Source organism: Convolutriloba macropyga, chromosome 13 (genome assembly GCF_964194025.1).
Source record: "Convolutriloba macropyga chromosome 13, txConMacr16.3, whole genome shotgun sequence".
Classification (NCBI taxonomy): Eukaryota; Metazoa; Xenacoelomorpha; order Acoela; family Convolutidae; genus Convolutriloba; species Convolutriloba macropyga.
This window is the reverse complement of record NC_134480.1, coordinates 13,148,563-13,173,791: the sequence shown is the minus strand read 5'-3', so window position 1 is coordinate 13,173,791 and position 25,229 is coordinate 13,148,563. Positions and strand designations below refer to the sequence as shown.

General features: G+C 35.4%; 1 protein-coding gene across 5 annotated transcripts in view; it reads left to right on the top strand.

Annotated features, from left to right (window-relative positions):
• LOC142351863 (striatin-interacting protein 1 homolog) overlaps positions 1 to 25,229 on the top strand; it is a 454,798-nt gene that overhangs the window by 405,588 nt on the left and 23,981 nt on the right. For 3 of the 5 annotated variants that reach the window (XM_075404097.1, XM_075404098.1, XM_075404096.1), the window contains exons 4-6: positions 2,622 to 2,834; positions 3,574 to 3,652; positions 4,074 to 4,139. In XM_075404097.1, coding sequence (XP_075260212.1) covers positions 2,622 to 2,834; positions 3,574 to 3,652; positions 4,074 to 4,139 — 358 coding nt within the window. The remainder of the gene's footprint in view (positions 1 to 2,621; positions 2,835 to 3,573; positions 3,653 to 4,073; positions 4,140 to 25,229) is intronic. The other 2 variants (XM_075404101.1, XM_075404099.1) reach the window with 1 other exon arrangement.

The window sequence follows — 25,229 nt, the reverse complement described above, 5'->3', positions numbered from 1 at the left end:
ATCAATTTTTACTCCACTGAGTTATTTGTTTTGGAGGTTATCTCATCGTTCATACAGAATTTTTTGAAAAAGACTTGGGCTTTTTTGGGATTCGCAAAAAATAATTTTTGGGTTTTTCTATCTGTTCCTCATTTGGTAGACAATTATGCCAAAATTGTGGATGGGCGGGGTCGGAACCTTATGTGCCATTGCACATTACTGAGCCGCCTTGTTGTGATTTAAATTGCTCTCTCGCTCGCAACCTTTGGCAATTGAGTGGAATTGCCCACATTTACTATTTACAGTCAAATAAAAAAAAAGTGCCAAAATTAGTTCATTTTTTCACTCTTTCGAACCGCTACTATTGCTCCTCCCCCCAGCTGAAGCAAGCTATAATAGAATTCAGCCCTGGTCATTAGCTTGCGAGCAATGCAGCCGCGGTCGATTGTTTTAATTTATTGTCTTTAGTCGCTATTAGTATTTTCAAAAATTGCTTAGTTGCCTTTGTTTTCATTTGTTTAGTCGTGCATCTTTTTTGAGTGTTCGATAGAACTCTGAACAGCATTACTTCAGCCTTGCGGCGACATTGCTCTTGAACGGTCCTGATTTCACGCGGGATGTAGCCTAGTGCTGTATAAGAAAAATTGACCGACTTCTCTCTGGATTTTCTCCGTAAATAGGTCTGTTTTTTATTTTACATCTGAATTCTAACTGCTACTGTTTTGCAGACGATACGAAGCTAAACACTGCGGCTAAATATGCCTCTGCTTCCTGTTAGAAATATCTAGATCTACTCAACAATTTGTGTACAGAAAACACCTTAACGTTCAATAAAGAGAAATTTTATATCATTCAATTCTATAGCGTCGGTATTGGTTCTTTTTCTGGACGGTCAGAATTTGAGTTGTATTGACTCAGTATCAGACTTAGGTATCAAGTTGTCCAATTTAAAATGGGATCTTTATATACGATCTAAATTATCCGAAGCTGCGCGAAATTTCAATTACTTGAAGCACAATGTGCCTTATAGTCTGCCTAGCTCTGTCAAATTTAACTCAGCTTGCGTTCTATCAGTTCGTTTGTACGGGTCTCAAGTTTGGAGCCCTGATGTCACCCACATTCTACTAATGGAGAAGTTTTATCATAAAGGTCTTTGTTCGTGCTATGGCAAACAAGACTCTCGCTCGCAACCTTTGGCAATTGAGTGGAATTGCCCACATTTACTATTTACAGTCAAATAAAAAAAGTGCCAAAATTAGTTCATTTTTTCACTCTTTCGAACCGCTACTATTGCTCCTCCCCCCAGCTGAAGCAAGCTATAATAGAATTCAGCCCTGGTCATTAGCTTGCGAGCAATGCAGCCGCGGTCGATTGTTTTAATTTATTGTCTTTAGTCGCTATTAGTATTTTCAAAAATTGCTTAGTTGCCTTTGTTTTCATTTGTTTAGTCGTGCATCTTTTTTGAGTGTTCGATAGAACTCTGAACAGCATTACTTCAGCCTTGCGGAGACGTTGCTCTTGAACGGTCCTGATTTCACGCGGGATGTAGCCTAGTGCTGTATAAGAAAAATTGACCGACTTCTCTCTGGATTTTCTCCGTAAATAGGTCTGTTTTTTATTTTACATCTGAATTCTAACTGCTACTGTTTTGCAGACGATACGAAGCTAAACACTGCGGCTAAATATGCCTCTGCTTCCTGTTAGAAATATCTAGATCTACTCAACAATTTGTGTACAGAAAACACCTTAACGTTCAATAAAGAGAAATTTTATATCATTCAATTCTATAGCGTCGGTATTGGTTCTTTTTCTGGACGGTCAGAATTTGAGTTGTATTGACTCAGTATCAGACTTAGGTATCAAGTTGTCCAATTTAAAATGGGATCTTTATATACGATCTAAATTATCCGAAGCTGCGCGAAATTTCAATTACTTGAAGCACAATGTGCCTTATAGTCTGCCTAGCTCTGTCAAATTTAACTCAGCTTGCGTTCTATCAGTTCGTTTGTACGGGTCTCAAGTTTGGAGCCCTGATGTCACCCACATTCTACTAATGGAGAAGTTTTATCATAAAGGTCTTTGTTCGTGCTATGGCAAACAAGACTATAATTTCTTGTTGAAGCAAGCAAACGCTTTGCCTAACCTATCAACTCATCCAGCGGATCTCATTTTTTGTATCAATAAGAAATGGAAGAAACTGTATCGACTTTGCTAATTATTTTTGATCAAATCAAATCCAAGATCTTTGGGCAGTGAAAAAACTCAACATCTTATTTTGCCTACCTTTAAAAAGCGCACTGTCCTTGTTTTAATTTTGCACTGTCCTTGATTTTTAAAATCCCTTCCTTGGTAAATTTAAGTTCTTTACTACTACTACTACTGCATATCTTGAACTTTGATGATTATTCTACTTTTGACATAAAAACCAATGAAACAAAGTGTGCCGACTAAAATTGAAGAAACGCCTGAATTTTGAGAGCAATGGCTAAGATGTTAATCGGCTGTTTTTTTTTTTTCATTTTTTCCACCAAGGATGATTGTTTTTGCTCTAATCATTTTCGTGAATTTGTCAAAACACAATTTCAAAATAGGCAGAGTTCTCGTGTAGCCTATTTAACATGATATCAGCTGGTGTGTAATAGGACAGGATACCATTCTGCCAAGTGAAACAGATTATGACCAAAGTGAAGAAGGCTCAGATAGCTAACCAGTGTTTTGACGACACTACAACATCTCCCACTCCCCCCTCGTCTCCAAGCACAAGTCAGACCAATTCGGCTGCAGGAGTTGGTTTCGTTTCTGCTTCTCCGGGTCCCGTGATCTCAGAGAGAACTCCTTCTCTTGAAGTGGAAAAAGTACATGCTCATGAGTGCGTGTGGCATGGACAAAATAACGCTTCATTTCACAAGGCTTTTTTAGTTATAAAATCCAACCTTTTGTGCTTGACTGCACTTTAATTTTTTTGAAAAATAAGCATTTTGCGATTATTGGCTAACTTACGATTTGCTATAGAACATTAAAAGAGCTATTTTTCACGAATGTTTGTATTTTTCAGTTGGCAACTGTTATCAAATTTTCCCAGAACCTGTAGAAACGGATGAAGCTGTATTATATGTATTGGTTAAAATAAAAAATCACAAAACTTCTACCGCCCATTCTGAATCGCGTAATGGTCTGAGATTTTAAGACAGAATTTTGAATTTTACCAAAGTCAAGTAACCTAACTTGAAACACGCATTTTGCAGGTTCTAAGTTGGCTGAAATTTCGTGGCATTTCTTAAACTTGTCTTCAATTTAGCCGAAAATAACACGTGTGTGTGTTTCAACTACAAACACGTTGTTTCCCATTTACTCAATTCCTCGTTTTGTTAATTTATTTAATTTATTCAACGTTGTGTGATAACTTTCACAGGATTCAGTTTCACAGGATTCAGTTTCACAGGATTCAGTTTCCTCCTTCACAGTTTTGCATTTTCAACTCATATTGACTTTTCCTTTATGAAGCTAACTCCCACTGAACGCTGGGACTTCACGTGTGACGAGTGCGCTATGCTCCCTATTGAACGAATGGGTAAAATTGTATGTGTGTTTAAGGGCGAAATCAGTGCTGGGAATGTGTTGGATCTGGACTTCATCTATGATGATTCGGACCACTTCGCTTCAGAGTTAGCTGGTTAGTCCAGATTATATGTGATTTTGTTCATTAACTCGTTCTGCCATTTATATTCTCAAAATCTACTCGAAAACCTGTGAAATGTCGTATTTGGTGGAAGCTTATTTTACTAGCCTGATAGTTGATTAAAGCAAGCAATAGCGATTGTTCAGATCAGTTATATAATTTTTTAAAGCTGAAATCGACATTTAGAAACTTAGTTACGAGTGACATAGGAACCACTGGCGAATCCGATTTTTCAATTGTCTCACAATTCAGATTATTGCATGCTAATAAAATTTTTAAATCTCAACGAACAGAATATATCTTCTATAGTCTTAGTTATTTGAAAAAGTGCGATAGACCTGGTAAGTTTTTGATGTTAGAAACAGGACAAAATATGGGCTCCGGTTACTCAAACAGCAGTTTTGTTTCGTTTCAGAGTTCTACTCCTACACAGAGGCAGCAGACTTCGATGACAACAAGGAGAGCTTTTACGATCTGTTAGGTATGAGCATCATTATAGCCTTGCTTGGTGGCCACCGTCATTTTTTGTGCTGTCAGTGTTAATTACGTGACGAGTCACTATGAGAGAGTGTTAATGCTTTGTTAATTGCTCTCAAACGAAGTTGAAAGCAATTGCTTGGGTCCTGATGATACTTTTTGATGCAATTATTTCTTGATCAACTTTCTACTGATAAATTTCACCTATCATCCTCAGAAACGGGCTAAGCTGGAAAATACTGATGGCATCAGGTTGCTGTGCAGCTCTTACTGCTTAGTAAGCTGTAAGTGTGCGATCAAGAAATTCATGGTGGGAAGGGTGATTTTAAGAGATTAAAACCTCGTTTTTCAATCCTCTCACCACTTCCCCACTGAGGATAGCGTCCCTCAGGTTGAGCAAACTGCTCCCAAAGGTAACACCCGACAGTCTTCTGAGAATGATTGGCTCGATAGTCGGTTTTGTTTAATTGCTCTCAAACGAAGTTTGTAGCAATTATGTTTAATAGCCGCCCTCATCTCAGCCGGCTATTATTGCGCTCGTATTTTTTTTTACTTCGTCGAACTTTTTTTCGCTTTACCATTTTGCCGCTTTTTCGACATTTTGCGTGAAATCTTTTTGACTTCTGTAGGCTAGTTTATCTCTTCTATCATTCTGCTAAAAGTGAATTTGAACATCAGTTGCTCAGCAAAGCAATTCAAAATGAACAGAGTCAGTATAAAAAATTCAAGTCAGAAATAGAAACGGGATAAACCCATAAAGCCCAATTTTAGATGCCCGCTATTTGAACGTCGATCCTATAAGTCTTAGTTACCATCTCTTATGCTTATTGGTGTTGATAGTAGCCCCCGTAGCCTCTCTAAGAAACAGAAGTATGTTCAACTACGAAATGCCATCAAAATAAATCGGACTTAAAAAATTTTTTTGTACAAAAATCTTTTTTTTTTCAATATCTTCTATTCGTTCAATCCCAATCATGCTTATTGGAATCAACGGCGGCTATTTTCCGGCAATCTCCCGGGTATGTTTGTTCTGTCGGTCTTTTTTTATGCGATTTTTCGCTTGACCGATTTTTGTCTGACATTTTTCAATAGCCGCCCTCATCTTCTCAGCCGGCTATTATAGCGCTCCTATTTTTTTTTACTTCGTCGAATAAAAAAATGTTTCGCTTTACCTCATTTTGCCGCTTTTTCAACATTTTGCGTGATATCTTTTTGACTTCTCTAGGCTAGTTTCTCTCTTCTTTCATTCTGCTAAAAGTGATTTTGAACATCAGTTGCTCGGCAAAGCAATTCAAAATGAACAGAGTCAGTATATAAAATTGAAGTCAGAAATAGAAACGGGATAAACCCATAAAGCCCAATTTTAGATGCCCGCTATTTAAACGTCGTTCCTATAAGTCTTAGTTACCATCTCCAATGCTTAGTGGTATTGATATTAGCCCCTGTAGCCTCTCTCTAAGAAACAGAAGTATGTTCAACTACGAAATGCCATCAAAATAAATCGGACTTAAAAAATTTTTTTGTACAAAAATCTTTTTTTTTTCAATATCTTCTATTCGTTCAATCGCAATCATGCTTATTGGAATCAACGGCGGCTATTTTCCGGCAATCTCCCGGGTATATTTGTTCTGTCGGTTTTTTTTTATGCGATTTTTCGCTTGACCGATTTTTGTCTGACATTTTTCAATAGCCGCCCTCATCTTCTCAGCCGGCTATTATAGCGCTCCTATTTTTTTTTACTTCGTCGAATAAAAAAATGTTTCGCTTTACCTCATTTTGCCGCTTTTTCAACATTTTGCGTGATATCTTTTTGACTTCTCTAGGCTAGTTTCTCTCTTCTCTCATTCTGCTAAAAGTTAATTTGAACATCAGTTGCTCAGCAAAGCAGTTCAAAATGAAAAGAGTCAGAATAAAAAATTGAAGTCAGAAATAGAAACGGGATAAACCCATAAATCCCAATTTTAGATGCCCGCTATTTGAACGTCGTTCCTATAAGTCTTAGTTACCATCTCCAATGCTTAGTGGTATTGATATTAGCCCCTGTAGCCTCTCTCTAAGAAACAGAAGTATGTTCAACTACGAAATGCCATCAAAATAAATCGGACTTAAAAAATGTTTTCGTACAAAAATCTTTTTTTCAATATCTTCTATTCTTTCAATCCCAATCATGCTTATTGGAATCAACGGGGGCTTTTTTTCCGGCAATCTGCCGGGTATGTTTGACTTTTCGTTCTCGAAAACGTGATAACAGGTAGCGCCCAGCGGGCATTAAGTGCTCTTAGAGCTTTTCTGCTCAAACTGTTTTGGAGACTTATAGTAATGGTGTGAAGGGTGGTTCTTAGAGGTTGAAGACACCCACACTATTGCCCCCACCGCGCTATTCCCCCCACTGTTGCGCGCCCCCTCCCTCCCCCGTAGCTGCGTTCGAACAAACCATCGCTAAAAACAACCCACAATTTTATACTAATTTTCACAATTTTCAAGCTTTTTGAAAATTTTTTCGTTTTTGAGTTCTTTCAGCCCTAGGTGTCAAGGAACCTCCGCTAGAGTTTTATAACAATTTACTGCATAGTTTCTAGTGGTAGTGGAATGGTTTCAACATTTTAACAAAACGAATTTTAGCAATTTTTTTTACAACACTTGCAATTTTTTTCAATTTTTTTTTGACATTTTTCATTATTGGCGTTTTTCCAGACGCAGGCGCCAGAAAACGTCCTTAAGAGTTTGATAATAAGTTACTTAAAAAAATTTTTGTCATGGAATAGCTTTCAATTTTTTAATATGACTAATTTTAGCGATTTTTTTTGATAAAACTTGCATTTTTTTTTCAAATTTTTTGAAAGTTTGTCGGTTTTTTAGGTTTCGTCAGCCTCAAGAGACGAAGAACCTCCTCTAGAATTTTACAATAATTACTGTATAGGTTCTAAAGAAAATGGAATGTTCTCAAGATTTGAACGTCACGAATTTTAGCATTTCTTTACAAATTTGCAATTTTTTTACACTTATTGTCATTCTTTTTTTCAGCCCAACAGAAAATCTCCGTTAGCGTTTGGTAATAAGTTACTGGAAAATTTTTTTTGTGCATTAGTTTTCAACTTTTGTTATAACAAATTTTAGCAGTTTTTTTTATGCAACTTGCCATTTTTTTTCAAGTTCTTTAAAATTTTGGTCATTTTTTGTGTTTCTTCAGTCTCAAGAGCCGCATAATCTCCTCTAGGGTTTTATTATAGTTTAATGCATAGCTTCTAGATGTAATGGTATGTTATTCGAGATTTTAATATCAGCAATTTTTAAAAAATATTTGCTATTTTTGCAATATTTGTAAATATTTTTAAGTTTTTATTGAAACTTTTTGAACTTATCATATTTTCGGGCACCAGGGTCCTAGGGTCCTCATCAAAGGTTTGATGATAAGCTGCCTCATAGTTTTTAGAATTAATGGAATGGTGATTAATATTTCAATGACTCCAGCTTAAGCAATATTTTGATAAAATTTAATTTTCAATTTTTCGGAAAATTAATGTTCCAAGTTTATGGATCTATATGAGCAAAGATTTAAAGCTTGAAATAGGGATACTGGATAGTCTATTGTGACAATGAAATTGTTCGGAAGATATTAATATCACGACTTTTTAGCACGATTTTGTTAAAATTTGCAATTGTTTCTAAAATTTTTGAAATTTTTGGTCCTTTTCTGAGTTTAACGATCATTACTGGCCAACGAAGCTTTTCAGGTCTTGCAGATGGACTACTTGACATAACGCCTGAGACAACAAATAGTTTTTAACATATTCACTGAGAAATCTCGAAGCTTTTTAAATTTTGCAAAATCAGTTTTTTATTTGATTTATTTACTAACAAGGTTAGAAAACTAAAAGTCGAAGAGTCGAAACAAACAAGCTAAAGCTAGCCTCACTAAACCGTGGCTAGCTACTGACGAAGCCAACTTCTCGCCGGTTGTTTGAGAGTAATTCGCCCGACGTTTGTCGGTTATGTTTTAAATTTGAATTCAATTCAATTGGAGATAGGGAGTCGCTAGTAGTAATAGGGTGAGCAAGTCTCCCCGGGGGGGGGGGGGGGGGGTTCGGGGGTTGGGGGGGGGGGGGGGGGGGTGTGTAGACCCCATGTATTAAGATAGGGTATAGGAGTAATTTTTGAGAGAGGGTCTACACTAATGTATTAAGATAGGGTATAGGTTACATGTATTAAGATAGGTTATAGCGGCGCCACGTATTAAGATTAGTAATAGCGGCCGCCACGTATTAAGATTAGTTATAGCGGCCGCCACGTATTAAGATTAGTTATAGCGGCCGCCACGTATTAAGATTAGTTATAGCGGCCGTCACGTATTAAGATTAGTTATAGCGGCCGCCACGTATTAAGATTAGTTATAGCGGCCGCCACTTATTAAGATTAGTTATAGCGGCCGCCACGTATTAAGATTAGGAATATCCTCCGCAATGTATTAAGATTGGGGATAAATCTAGGGGTGTTCCAGGGGGTGAGTAGTAAGGCAGGAGCAGACCAGGGTGATTTTCCGGAGCCACTTGTCACGTGATTTTAGAGGTCATTTAGGGATTAGCAGGGAATTATACATGCAGCGCGCAGGTAATTGCAGTCAGCGCGTACGTACAGGCAGGGAATTATACATGCAGCGCGCAGGGAATTGTACAGTCAGTGCGTACGTACAGGCGGGGAATTGTACAGGTAGCGCGCATTAACGGATAATTTCCCTCGCAGTAAATTTCAACATTTTTTGGTTTAACCACAGCAATGTATTAAGATTAGGTATAGCCGCGGCAATGTATTAAGATTAGGTATAGCCGCCGCAATGTATTAAGATTAGGTATAGCCGCCGCAATGTATTAAGACTAGGTATAGCCGCCGCAATGTATTAAGATTAGGTATAGCCGCCGCAATGTATTAAGATTAGGTATAGCTGCCGCAATGTATTAAGATTAGGTATAGCCGCCGCAATGTATTAAGATTAGGTATAGCCGACCCTAAATAGCAAGATGGCGCAGCGAAAGCGTGCTGGGCTCATAACCCAGAGGTCGGTAGATCGAAACTACCTCTTGCTGATCTGGCATTGTCACAGTACTAGTGGACTTTTACGCGCTCATAACATGGAAAAAAGTTAAATAAAAGAAAAAAAATTGAATTAATAAGTACAAAATAACAGACACAGTACAAATTAAGCACATGCAAATACAAATATAATCAAACGTTTACATGATGATAGTACAAAAGAAAAGAGTATTAAAGTACATTTAGCCGAGTAGTTAATAAAGTCGACAACAAAAATTTGAGTAACTAACGAAGAATTAAGGAATTTAGAAAAAAAATTACTGTCGACTTTATTACACTTCGACTTATTTTACATTAAATTTATCTAATTCACATATAATTACTTATAAAGTTTAAAACATGAACGTCATGAACCTTGTTCAGTTTTGTTTGAAAAAATTTAAATATTTGAAATGCTGCAAATATTGTGTAAAATCCACACAAATTATCAGTTTTCTGAACTGGTTGTTGTATCATTTTCTGATACTTTTTATTCAAAAATTTGTATTTTGTGATTAGACGAGCCAAAGAATCAGCATAGTAATAAGTTCGATTGAGTCGAGCAATCATTATCCAATGCTCTCCAGCTTCACTGCTCGGAGAAGTGTTGATGATAGCAAAACTGAATGTGGGTAGCCTTGGAACACAATCTGCTGGAAACGATCCAATATAGCGGTATTTGAGTTCTGGGATTCGTTCAATAATCTGTCTCAGGGAAGTGTTATCCATGACAAACAATTTTTCTCTGCTTTATTTCGCAAGTACCATTAACACACGGATTTCTAACTGTACAGTCCAGCTGAAAAGACTCATTCTCTTCATAAAAGCAACAATCATTGGACTTTTTACCTTGCTCTAATAAAAGGTTGCTTGACTTTTTAATTTTGTCAACAGAATTGTTATGGGATTTGGGGTAGAATAAAATAATTATAAAAAGTACCAGAAAAATTAGGAGAGGAACGTAAACAAAAAAGTTTAAATTAGTTCGCCCCCAGTTAACGTCCATTTTAAGAAATTATTTGGTGAAGAGAATGGCAACTGGGTGACGATAATATATAACCCAAAAATGTTCCAATGCAGAAATGTTCCAATGTAAAACCCATAAAAAACTGAAAAAAATATGAAAAAATTTTCGTTAACGCAAAAATCTTCAGACCTTTTTAGCAACCGTTCCGAACTGATCAATTTTAACAGTGGACATCCTTTCTCCTAGAACAATTAATTCTGTCACGCTTCTTAGCGGGCGGTCGAAAAACATTTCTAATCGGATACTTTCACCGCTGAGCTCAGGATAATGAATACTTTCTCCAGCATCTTGAAGTGAAGTGAGATCAAATACAAGCACGTAATGGTTCTGAAATAGATTATGTGGTAACGCGGGAATCTTTTCGTTAAAATTCATTGCTTTCATTCTTGTTACATATTCCCTACAGTCATTGGTTGTATCAACTGATTCTATAGCTCTACCTCCTCGAACAATTCTTAGTTCTCGTAAACCAAATTTCTGATAATGGAAAGGATTTTCTTGAAAATGTCCTGTGAATGCTGAATTTGTGTTCATCGCAATAGCTACTCTTCTGATTGGAGCATTGTTAAAAACATTTTCCTGAATAAACTGGTTCTGTCCTGAAGGAATAATAAATGTGCGTGCAATTGTTTCCATAAAGTTGTAACAAGCAGGTTGATGAGTTAATTGATATTTGATAGTCTGGTGATACACTTCGTTAACAACAACACGTCTTGTAAACAGGGAACAGTCAAGAACTTTAAGGGAGACGTAAGGATTGTAGGAGATCATGTAAAAATTGGGTCTTGCACGAATCAATTTCAGTCTAACTTTTGTATTTGGAAGCAGTAACTTTTCACATTGGAACAAATCAATTGCTAATTTACCGTAATAAGTAGTTCCATTTTTCAGCAAAAGTTCTTCCTCTCGATCTATAAAAGGGTTTTTCTCAAAATCGCTGGGTTCTTTTTCAAATTCATATCCATGACAAGCCAAAATACCTTCATTATTTCTTGTGGAAGCGTTAAATTCGTTGGAAATTAAAGCTTTGTGTCCATAGAGACCATTTGAGTTGTAAACCTGTTGATTGTTCAGATACACCTCACAGTTGGAGAAGAGCGAGTGCAATAAATTGTTGACGTGAGTTAGATAATGTGAATCATCATCTGTGAAAGACATTCCCATATCTGCTTTTCCATGCTCGTCTTTTTTCATAAAGTCATCAAACAATCTTCCCTTTTGTAATCCAACTTTGATTTGAACGTGGATATCTCTCATATCAAGATATATGGTTCTATCTGTTTCAAACTCGAACTCAATGCTGCTTTCATCCAATGAAGTACTGGGATAAACTTCTTGAACGTGAGAAGATTCAATTGGTTCCAAAACAGGAATTTTGTCAAAAATCTCCAAGCAAGAGTTCGTAAAGTGACCATAACGAAAGTTGCTATCGTTTGTTGATCTAGTATTCATTTTAGATTAGAAAAAATATCGCTTCTAGTTCGACGACGTCGACTGGTTTTTGGGGTAATTCTTCGAATTATGCGCCGTTTCCTAATTTTTCCACCACCTAGCTGTTTACGTAATGTTTTCTTTCCAACATCTGCAGCCACAGATTTGAATTTTTTCTTTCCAGTTAGAACATTTCCAATTTCTGGTGCAGCTATATCAAGCAAATCAGCACCAACTCTTTTTGCTGCTGGGACAACATATCTCCTCAAGAATGGAATAGCTGTCCTCCCAATTGTTGTGCTAACGCTCCGAATCCTCTTCCCCTCTGTCTTGAATAACCACGAAAATACGGTAAATCACTATCAGCAACCATTTTCTACAACTTTAAATCTAAAAATGATTATCAGAAGTTTTTCTAAACATTAGTACCGCTCTTGTCACACCAACAGAGTTGAAAGGAACTTTTTCACCATAAGAGTCCCGGAGCTCGAGTTTTATGCTGTGGAATGAGTTTTTTAGAATTTTTTTAAATTGTAAGTTTGGAAAATTTTGATAATTCGTGCATTGTCCCGTTGAGATGATATCTCCATTCTCAACTTTTGATATAAACGGAATGCATCGTAAAAGAGCAGCTTTTGTATCACCCACAATATTGTATTCAACAATATCACTATATATCATTAAGGTGTGTATTCGTACAATGTCATAAGGAAACTTGGGAAAATGTGGACCACCACCACTCATGAAATTACCCATACCATAAACAGCTTCTTCGCATCCAAAGACATGACAAAGATCGGCACTAAAAATGACAAGTAAAGAGTTCTGATTTGGAAGACTCAAAGAAATTCGCTGTGTAATTTTGTTAACGTGTAATTTGATGGGCGTTTTTTCATATTTTTCACGTTCCTGAATTTTTCTATTCATTTCATTGACAATATCAGAGATCGAGGGTTATAGACCTGGATCAAGTGTGTAATAATCCGATGGTTTTGTATCTGGTGTTGCTTCATCTAGATAGAAGAATTTACCCTCTGTTATGTTTTGGTACAAGGAAGGGTACGACAGTTCTCTTATCGCTACCTCCCATTCTCCATCAAGATTAATTTGTTCAGGTAGAAAATTCGTGAAAGAACTTAGTGTATTGTTTGGTTAACAATCAAACGACGCATTGGAAACCAACTCAACAGTGAAAGAACTCATCTTTAAATAATACACTTTGAAAGCTCTTGTTCATAAAATTTACCTAGAATTTCATCACCTTGTTCTCCACAAAGGTTATAGGTTGGCGGTTTAAAAGCAGCAGCTTTAGCAATTTTGATTATTTCATTTGTGAACTGTGATTTATAACCTTTTCTGAATGGAATATCTTTTTTTGATATACGAACATTTTCACCCACTTCAAAACGTGGTCGTTTATATTGGTTAATTGGGTTTCTGTAAAGAATTGACAAAAAGTCTTTGTTTGTTACATTTTTTGGAGCTTTACCTGTTGAGCGATTAACTCTTGTGTTCATAGTTTTGACAAAGGAATCCATTTTTCTCATGTATTTGTCACCATTTTCTTCCATATAGCGATAAATAATGTTTTTCAGGGATTTAATGGCTCGTTCTGCTACAGCAGCTTTCGTTTCACTTCTAGTAGAGTAAATTTTAAATTTCTTGTCCATACAAAACTTTCGAAACTCACCACTATACTCTGTTCCCTGGTCAACCCATACTTTCGCGGACATACTTTTTTTACGCAACATTTTTTTGAAAGCTACAACTGCATCGGTAGAGTACTTTGACTTCATTGGTTGCACACGAACAAAGCGAGAAAAGATGTCAGCACATACTAATAAATACTTCACTCCATTATTAGTATCCGATAATTTATCCATAAAAGCTAGATCGAGACACCAGATCTCATTGATTCGCTTAGCAAATGCTGGTAATCTTTTGAAATGTCGTGTTGCATGACGATACTTTGTGTAAGAATCTTTACTGTGTAGAAAGTAGGCAACTTTTTTTTGGATAACCCACTTGCCTTTTGTAGATTTTTAATTGATCCATATGCGGCTTTTCCATCTCTATACAGCCTTTGTAGCTTGGCTTTTTCAGATTTTGAAAGGAATCCAGCTCCCTCTGTCTTTGCTTTTGGCATCTTTGTTTATTACTTTTTGCGGATTTATTCCGGTAGCATCAAGTATTGTGTAATATATGTCGGGAAAATCAACGTTCTTTCTTTTTAATGCAAAAATAAAATCTGCAAAAGCTACTTCTGTATCTCTTCCATCTAATAAAATTGTGTCGTTGAGAGATAGCTTGACTCGCGGTGAATTCAAAATTTGATCTACAATTGATTCGTTCTTTAAAGATCTGGTTTTGTTGCTGATTTCCTTGTAATTAGGGTTCAAATGTGTTGGGACAGAAACTGGTTTCTGCTCAAAAGTGTCCAACTTTTTAACTTCTAATTTGAATTTTTGTTCGTAAAGGTGTTGAGGAATCAAAACAAACTGTTCCATTTCAAGACAATCGATTAATGGTAGATGGTGTCAAAATTGATATGAGCTCTATTCCTTTTCGTGAACTTAAAATTGCTCTTCTTTTATTTATTCCGGTTCTTTTTAGCACGAGTTGATGAATTTCGTCTCTGTACTTTATTACGCCTTGTTTTTGTATTTCCTGTAGTTGTCCCCCGAGAAGGTTTACTATGCATTCGTTTAGATACTGAATGAAATCTTTTGGACAATTTCTTAGGAACGATTTCTTGAAGTTCTGGGAATACGTTTGGAACGTTATCAGCGTAGAGAGATGTTGTGTGTTCATCGTTCAAAAAAGTAATCTCTTGTTTCGTTTTAGGGAAAAAAATAGTGGGAATAGAACCACTGTTTCTGCAAAATCGAAGAGAGTCGACTGTTTTCGGAGTTAGATCAATGAGTAAATGACCATACGGGATTGAAGTAGCTTTTGTATACCAATCTTTTAATTGTGATCCTAACCCGAGCTGTTGACTAAGAGTATTTATCTGGAGAACATCTCTAGGAGACTTGAATAAAACTATATGAGTATTTTGTAACTCAATATCTCTTCCCAACCTACTCTGATGAAAAAGATTATGCTTTATATATATTGTACTAAGACCTTTGTGTCTTCCAGCTGTCGCGATTTTAACAAATTCTTTCGAGCTTAAGATTTCTTCACGAGAATCATCAAAAATCAGCAAATACTTTGTTCCATTATTGGGTAGACTCTGAATGAACTCAAAGTCAACTCCTTGAATAAATTGAATGTTCTTAATGTTTTTGGACATTAGACCGTAAAGTGATTGATAATGTTGATAAAAATAGTAAATTTTATCAAAATCGGGTTGAAAAGTTCCAATAATTAGCCAATCATGGATAAGATGAGATTTTCCAGACCCGCTTGGTCCCACCAATGAAATAAAAATGCGTTCCTTAGTGGAGATTATTTTGTTCATAGTTTAGGAGAAGGTAAAATATAACCGACTGTACTAGATAAGATAGCAATCCAAACTGTTGTTTCTTCACAGGTTTCGGCAAGAGTTATTCTTACTTTACAGCACGCTAATATTAACAAAATAACAAAAAATTGGGCCAAAAAAATCACCACAGATCTATTACAAGTCTGTCCAAAACATTACCACGATTGTCGTTCCTGGTTATTATCATCAAAGACAAAATTACCTAAATTTAAACCGTTATCTGTATGCTCGGTCATTTATACCTTATTTTTAAGGGAAAATCAATTTTTTGAACTGGGAATGCAACTTCTCTCTGATTTCAAAAGTAGTAAAATAAAAATAATAAATTACAAAACGATCACAAATACAAATAGAAATTACAAATGTTATACGTTATCAAAAAATCCAGAGTCCAAGTTCCGTAAGCATAAGCTTTCTTCTCTGCACAGTGAAATGTCTTTTTGTGTCGATACGGATAATTGCTACAATCCCAGTCAGTATCCGAGTTATTGAGAAGTTTGGAAACTTTTGGACAACCAAGTTCATCTAGATTCTCCACATCTTTACACAAGTAATTTGAGAGAAGATTACACTTCTCTAACCCTTTTGCAAAGTATTCTGTTGTAGATGAACAATGTTGGTGAATGATTGATGACAACTCAGTGTATTCCAGTTTTCCATTGTTCCAATTAATCCCATGTAAATTTTTAGTGTTCCATTTTGCTTGAAAAGTAGGTTTATAGTCTTTGGGTGGGAGGAAACTGTATCCCAATACAATTCCATCCTTGAAAACACCCAACTCCTTGACAATTTTCCCTTCCAAGCACTCAATATCAAACACAACGAGAGACATTCTTTTTTCTAGGTTGAATTATTACAAAAACGATTAGCAGTCTAGCATTTTGAAAATTTGAGGATGATAAAATTTAATAAAGACACAAAAGATTAACCCAGTTAAATGTCCCAAGAAACATGAGCTTGGAAAATTTGGTAACATGTTACAGTATCCTGGTCCCTTGTTTGTAGTTGCTTTAACCGCTCCAGCAGAATCGTGTAGTATAGCATGTAATCGAAAAACTTTCAATCTAGCAAAGAAAAAATCTAAAAAGGAATTTCTATAACCAATAAGTCCTCCGTGAGGAAATTTTTGGTTAATTTCCTCCAAATTTATATTTTCGTCCCAAATTTTACAGGCCGCTAAACAACAGTTTTTGCGTTTTTCATTTTCGGGAAACATTGAAAGGATGCTTCCGTAGCAATTGAATATGTTGACAAGAATGACAATATCCATCAACTTTGCGTTCCTTCATCCATGTCAATGCAAGTTTTCTTAAACTTTTCAATATAAGATAAAAGTGTAGGGAGATGCTCTAGTAAGTTCTCGTACTCTTCTTTTTTTAATTCAATATTTGTCAGAAAACTCCACTGATATCCGTTCCAACGATGTTGTGAAATGGTAACTTGTTGTTTATCTGAACGATATATAAGACTTGTTCTGCGTAATCCGTTGTGAATAACCCACTTAAATTCTGAAATTTGGGACTCTATGTCCAAATTTTCTAATTTGGGAAAATTTTGAGCTTCAAGAACAGTATAGGAATATCTTTTAAGTTCGGAATGAAGTCTAACGTGAAAAACCTTTGACTTGTCTCTGAGACTCAAAAAAATGTTTCTTGAGCAACCAATATCCCAACTCATTCTCAGATCAAAGATTTTTAAAATGAAAAATTTATTGTAGAGAAGACAAAGACATATTACAAAATCACACAACAATTATTATTGAAATGTACATTGTTCAATGTTAGAAAAGTCATTCAAATTTTGAATCAGTTCCTTGAACTCGTCCAAGGTGTAGCTGACATAAGTCACCTGCTTGAACTCGTTTTCCTTGCGACAAAAGAGCCGAATCTGCACATAAATGGAGGCTGGATTCTCCTGAACGTATTGAATGAAAGTCACATATATTCGTCGATTTCGTCCTATGCTGACCTCTCTGACTTTGTGACATCGTTGCAGCACATCCTCCATACATGGGTTCTTATCAAATTGAGTCGGGTGCTCACTCAGTTCCAACTCCCCATCCAGGATATTGTTCTTGAGGAAACAGAATTTCTTGAATTCGTAATCTCATATTCGAAGTTGTTGGTACTTCTCAAATGTTCCAGAATTATCTTTTTTGAAGACTTGGAAAGTTGGTTCGGAATAATTTTGTCCGTTTTTAAAAATCTGGGACACAGTAAATCTCCCAAATCTTTTTAGGTTAGAACCAAAGTCTATATAAAATGGAACCGAATAAGTTCCAGTTTTAGGTTGAGAATCGGTAAACATAGACGGAGCACTCGAGTAAAACGGAGAGACTTTAGAGAGAGAGACATTTTATCAACTTAATGTGACAGATAGAAATTAATTGAATGATTTGACTTGTAATTTTACTTCCTCTATTGTTTCCGATCACCTTTATTTGGTAATGATGTCATTATCCTTCTTTCATTTCCAAATATGGAAAGTTCAATTGCGTCATTTTGCAAAAATTCCTTATAAGGAAACTTAGTCAGAAATTTTAAGTTGAGCAAACATTTGAACTAGAGCAGCATATTTATCTTGATGTTTAGCACGTCTGTGTTGCATTAGCGAGTAATAGTGTTTGAAATATTTAGAACAAGTAAAACAACGGATTTTTTTGAGTTGCTGTCTCTTGAACTGTGTCATTTTTCAAATGAAATTTTCGCTGCATTTGAACTGAATTGCGTTATTTCCTTATACGGTAGTTTAAAAGAATCACTCCAAAATCACTTTGGTTACAGAATGGCAGCAGTTATGTGTCAAGTTTTACCTGACTTTTATAAAAAATTTTGTGAGAAAGCCTTGTTCAATTGCGTATCAGTTAAGGATTATAAACCTTACTTGCTTACTAGTGAATACTCTGTTGCGTCTCACAATTACACTTTTTGTCCTCTGAAAAATTGTTCTTATCACATAATTCTCATTTCATCTTCCATTAATGAATTACTCCAAAAATTGGATGATTTATCTTTTCAATATCAGACAGTGGACTGCTTATACACCTTATATAAACATCAGTTTTTTGGTCACACAAACGAAGAAGCAGGACTTGTTTTCACCCAATTGAAGAGAGCGGTACAACATAATTCGGAAAACAAATTTGTTGAAAAACTACCCAGCGTGTCTAAGAAGAGATTGAGTAGAAAAAAGTTCAAGAGACATCTACTGAGAGCTGAGCAAAGAAATGCAAGCACACAAACATTGAGATCATCCTTCTTCGACCAAATTCAGTCACTTAAGAACTCAAAGTATGAGAGTGAATTAATAAAAATTGCTGATTGTTTACTAGATGGTCATGGAATAATTGATAACCCCATGTTGTACTTTGAAGTTAGAAAGTAATAAAGTGTTTGTACTAAAATGTTTTATTATTAGTGTATATTCTAAAAGTCGAAATTTGAAGTCGATTTGTTTGTTAAATGTCGAATTTTCACACAACATTTTTTGTTAAAAGTCAAAAATAGAACCTCAGATTTTTCATTAAAAATCAAAAATGTTACCAAACTGTGCGTGCAAAATGTGCAATTTTTTCTCATTTTTCTTAGTTTTACGGTATGATTTTAAGCAAAAAACATAAATTTTAATAATTTTAAAAATGATTTTTAAAATTTTTAAAATTTTTAAGTTTTGAATCTGTTCTTGCAGCTTAAAAATCGGATTTGTAACAGTAATTTTTTCTTAAAAATCGAATTTTTTCTCGACATTTTTTGTTAAATATCGAAAATAAATTCGACAATTTTCTTAAATATCAAAATTAAATTCGGTATTTTTCTTAATTGTCGAAAAACAAATTTTCAATAATAACCAAGTACCTAAATTATCAAGTAACCTTTCGTGTTAATCTTTGATTCTGGAAAACTATAAAAAAATTATAAAATTGAAAATGTAAATTTAATACGAAACACCCAAAAGGTATTCAGAAACTTTATTATTTTTACGAACAAATACAAAATAGTTTACAAAATTGAACATAGAAATCATTCAAAAAGAGTTTCAATAACATATTCTGGTAAGTTCTGAATTTCATTACCGAAACCTCTTTGTCGCTCAATTCTACCAGGTAGTTGAGTTGGTTGAACAGTGACTGGGATATTAGGTACATCACTCAAAAAGATAGGGTTGTGAGCTGTTCCTTCCTCAATGGATGGGGTTGTCATCGAAGGTGTAGTTGACATGTCAGTAGATCCATAGTACTGCGCTGGATCAAAGTTTTCCAGATCGTTAAATGACGTGGTGGTACTAGTATCAATACTCAACTCGCTATGTTCTCTTCTATGAGCTCTTGAAGCTATTTGGAGAAGATTATTTTCCACCTCCGGGCCTGATACCTCACCTACATCCGGTGTAGTGAACCAACTGTTTGGAATTTGCCCTTCCTCCCAAGGAAATGTGTACTGAATATTTCCAGCTACGTAGTTGGTAGGAAAATCAGATCCATTAACGTGAGGATAGTGGTGTCCACTGACAACAGCAACTTCGTGTCCCATCGCGTGAGTTCCGAGTTGATTCTCTGTGATTGGGACCTGTCCCTGATGATATGTATCAAACTGTTGTTGCTGGTGCTCAATAATGTGCCACACAGTAATGGGTAAAGTGATCAGAGACTCATACAGTCCGTTTGATAAATCTCGAACTCCTATCCGAGCAATATCCTCAGTAAAAGAAAATGAGTACAGAAGGTTATTATTTTGAACGGTGAACTCCATTTTGGAATAAATGATAGAAGAGGTTTTTGTTAGAAAGTGATGAGAATGGATGAAAAGATTCTTGTCGAGAACGTGATAAAAGCAATCAGTGGAGAGAAAGTTATAAAGCAGCAAATTTCCTTTTTAGGAAGGGAACAGGATATATAAATTAGATTTAAACAAAAGTTAGAACTAAAGTAAGTATTTTTAAACAAAAAGAAAGTGAATGTTGGAGCTCGATAGCAGGATAAAATGTTGAGGAGTAGTTAGTATAATGTGAGAAAGTAGTGATGATGTTTTCAGAGAAGTTGGATCAAATGATAATGTCAAAATCAACAACCTCTATATATAGTGTGCTCTGTCCAATCAGACAACAGTAACCAAAGATGGAAGATTTTATGAGAAAAAGGGAGGTTTAGCTTGAAATTTCTGGACGAACTGAAATTCAAATCCAATTTTGAGTAAAATTTTCTAACAAGGTAGGAAGTGAAGGATACATACAGGTTTCCGACTATGCTTTTACCTAAAATGGTCTATTTAAGTTGAAATGAAGTGACATAATTTACCAAAAAAGTCAAGCTTTGATAAATTTTTTCCAATTCGTCAAATTTCAGATCAATCTCGGAAAATGTTCCATTTTTGGAATCAAATTTCTGTATATATGCGTTAGGTAAACGAATTCCGAACCTGATCAGTACTCCCACTGCATTGTAGTCGTTGTAATAATGGAAGTACAAAGCACTCTGTAGTGAAGAAGTTATTGTTATTGGTTCTGGGAGAGGAACAAAGTTTGTTTGTGAAATATTTCTGTTCTGTTCCAATATATCGGGAACGGAGTTCAAATTGAACAACAATTCGTATTTGCTTACATGCAATTCTGAGGATAAATCGAAAGACTGTTTCGCAATAAACTCCTCATATTGAAATTTTTTAATAGAGAACGTTGCATACTCAAGTCCTTTACTAAATCGGATTATTCTGCTGGATTTTGTGAAAATGTCCAAAAAATTGTAAAAAAAGTATAAATCTACATCAATTTCGTCAATTTTGTATGAATCAGGTATACCTTCTTTTCTCTTGTAAATCTTCTCCAATATTTGTAAGTGGTTTTTGATCAACATGTTTCACAAATGAGTAAAATTTCACGTATTAATCTATTAAAATAAAAAAATGTTAAAAGAGAGAATGAGATAAGCAAAACGATATCATTAACTTTTACAACAAGTTTCCTAATACTAAAATTTGATTGGTTTGTAGTTTGTAATATAATCACGTTAACGTCAATTGTATATAAGTTATCTTCAATTAAAGTAGGAGTTTTCTTCTCTAATGTTTTAATATTATTGTAAAAACACATTTAGTGTTTTATCGATGAAATTACAAAATTAGTTTGTTTACAATAATATTTGTATTCTCTAAGTGAGCAAACATCTGACAGATAGATTTTGTTAAGAAGTCTGTTTTGGGATGAATAGTATTGTTTTGTAAAAAAGTAACACAAATCAACAATATGACAAATAAATATAACTTAAGATTTCCGATTTTCCTCCAAGGAATAAGGTTACACATTTTTGATGTTTTCTGGATTTAAATACAATGTATAATGTAACACTGTGACTGCTTCGTAGGAAGTTCTTGAACTTTCGTATTGCGTAATGTTACTAAAAATAGAAATTACGTCATTTCCTTATATGGAAATAATTAGTCATAAAAGCAATTCTAACTAAAAAACCAAAAATTGTATTCATTCTCACTTTGTTATCAGATACAGTTGCTCGGCAATTTACTTAAAGTTTCTTCAATTTATTTTGGATCACAACAATACAATGCCTTCTCTTGATAGAAATCTACCTGTCAAATGCTCAAAGTGCGAGAAAATGGTTGTCAAGCAGCAAATGGCTCGACACAAAAAATCGTGTGATAGTGGGACTTTAAAATGTCCTAAGTGTCCACATTTCTACACAAAGAGGAAAGAGGACTTGAACTACCACCTTGCTAAGCATCACGCTCCTCAAGAAAAGAAGCTTAGTACAGTGTGCACTATATGCTTGGAGGAATTTCCAAGTTTTTATTCTCTTCAACAACATAAGAGACGGAAACACGGAACATCAACCAAAGTTGGAACCAAATCCAGCGAAAGCTTGAAAGAAGTACTAGAATCGGAAGAATTGGATAGGAAAAACGAACAGTTACAGCAGGAACTTAGTGCCTGTCAACACTTCTTTGACAATACTGAGATGGAGAATGGGAGACATAGAGTATTCAATTTTAAATTGTCGAGACTTGATCCCAGCGAAATTAATGAAAAACTGAAGGAAGTGTTTGAAAAGCTTAACTGTGCTGCAAAAATAAATTTATCCCTGGGATTTATTTTACGAAATGTTGACACAGACGAATACCGATACTTTTATGCTCATGAGAACAACACCTTCTTTGAGAAGTCTCATTTACTTTGTTCTAAGGGAGACTTAGTCTCACTTCAGGATAGAGTAGAGAAATTGGATTTGATTGAGACTTGTGCTCAAGAAAGGGCAAACACAAAATGGTGGTATGCACTAACTACGAATGTAACTGTTTTCTGTGCTCTTCTCAACAATATCCCAATGGGATGTTTAGATGCTGTTATACCTGAACAGTTGTTGAGGAGAAACGATGTAAATTGTCTCGTTACGAATGGATACGGAAAAACCTACAAGGACTACCTTTGCTTGTTTAGAGCTGTGGCTGTTCACTTGTATGGATCAGCTGAGCTGGAAACAAACGCAGCTAAGTTGTTCAGTGACTTTCTCCACGAGTCTTGTCATGACGCAATTAACTTTAGAGGAGTGTCAATGGATCACCTTGTGTTTGTTGAAAATGCTATAAAACACAACATTTTCATTTATGACATTGACATTGAGGACGGGGATTTTGTAGGTGAACTTGCCAGAAGAAGTATTAAGATGTACGAGAACAACATTAATCTACTGCGCTACAACAACCACATTTGCTATGTTGATGATATCAACACGTTTTTCAAACGATTCCGCTGTCCTAATTGTGATACCTTTATTAAGCGTGCTGGTAATTTCCACCGTCACGTGAAATCTTGTAAAGATAGGATACAGCACATTTATCCGAAGAGTGTTTACACTTTGAGAGAAACTTTGTTCGATAAACTTGACGGTTTTGGAATTGGATATGAGGAAGAACAAAAACTGTTCAAAAACTTGGCTGTATTTGACTTCGAATCAATCTGCGTTCCATCTAATGAACTAAAAGATACCAATACAACTACTTGGATAGGAAAACATGAACCAATATCTGTGTCAATTTCCTCTAATTTATTACAAGAACCTATTTTCCTTTGCAACAGAGAACCCAAGACACTGATTGTATCTTTTGTTGAAGCATTGAAAGAACTAGCTAGCAGAAGTAAAGCAGAAATGTTGCAAAAATTTTCCTCAATTGAAAATGCAATTAAAAACAGAGTAAGTTCTGTTTTCCAGAAGCTAAATGGAAGGAAAGATGAGAGTACTCCAATGTTTGAATTTCAATATATCGAAGAAGAAAAAATTGATATGTCGACTCAATTCCTCCAAATTCAGAAAAATCAACTTCTCGAACTACAACAACATTTTGAACGTTATGTCAGCATTTTACCTGTATTTGGATTCAACAGCGGGAAATATGATCTGAATCTTATCAAGTCTTATTTACTACCCTACCTCATTCACGAGCGCGATATTCAACCAACGTTTATTAAAAAAGCTATTCATTTTGTATCCTTTAAATTTGGCGATGTTCAGTTTCTCGATATTCTAAACTTTCTTGGTGGAGCAACATCACTAGATTCGTTCGTCAAAGCTTACAAGACAAATGAGACCAAAGGATTTTTCCCTTATGAATGGTTCGGCTCACCAAACAAATTGGATGTAACTTTCCTACCCCCTTACGAATGTTTCTTTAGTAAGTTGAGAGATCACAATCCCTTGGAAAAAGAATTTACGGATTTCACAAAATTGTTGAATAGTGGACTTTCCCAACAGGAGGCTCTGAAAAAACTTAGGTTGAAGGTAGTGCCCCCCTCGGGATTCGACAACTACAATTACCTGGAAAGTGTGTGGGAGCACGAACAAATGACAATTTTTCAAGACTTTGTCAGGTGGTATAATAACAAAGATGTTGTCCCGACACTAGAAGCGATGCAGAAAATGATGGAATTCTATCATAACAAAGGGATTGATATGTTAAAACTGGGTTGCACACTACCTAATTTAGCAAATATTTGTCTACACAAATCAACTAATAGCAAATTCTATCCTTTCGTTGAAGCAGACAAAGATTTACATGATAAAATACGCGAAGATATGACCGGTGGTCCTTCTATTGTGTTTACTAGAAAAGCAATTGTGGATCAAACCTACATTCGAAACACAGAAAACATTTGCAAATCAATTGTGGGTATAGACGCCAGTCAACTTTACCCCTTCTCAATGTGTCAAGAAATGCCCACTGGGCTTTACACTAGATGGGAGTTTGATTCAGACTCTCAGAAGTTTAAAGCTAGACAAAATAAATCGAGGAAATTTGAGAACATGGTTATGTCGTACCTACAATCTCAACGTCCTAACTGCACTATTGAAAGCTACTACACAACTGGAACTCAGAAAAAGATTGATTGTTTTAATGTAGACGGATTTTGTGCTCACTGTAAAACTATTTTTGAAGCAATGGGTTGTTACTTTCACTTTTGTGCATGTCAGGAAGCAAGAGCAAGCATGTCAGAGGAAGAGACTCAGAAAGGATTAAAGAAACGGGAATACGATGAACTAAGACGAGACTATTTGCGAAACAAAGGATATAAAGTTGTTGAGATATGGGAATGTAACTGGTGGGAAACTGTCAAAGGTGATGAATCTGTAAAAAATCACGTGAGAAACAATTTCCCATTCAAGCTACCTCTGACTCAAGAATCTCTACTTACAAAGATAAGAGAAGATAAACTATTTGGTTACGTTCAGTGTGATCTCGAAGTTCCAGATGGGTTGAAATACAAGTTCTCGAACTTTCCACCAATCTTTAAAAACTTTAATGTTAGTCGAGCAGATATTGGTGATTATATGAGGGATTATGCAATTGATAACGATTTACTCAAGCAACCGCAACGCATGTTAATTTCAAGCTTCAAGTTGGAGAATGGAACAGTCATAACACCATTACTCAATTTTTACCTTAGTCTTGGGCTAAAATGCACCAAAATTTATCGCTTCGTTCAGTACACACCCAAAAAATGCTTCAACAATTTTGTCCAATCGGTTGTTGATGCTAGAAGAGTTGGAGATGAAAATCCTGAATCAAGCATTGTAGCAGAAA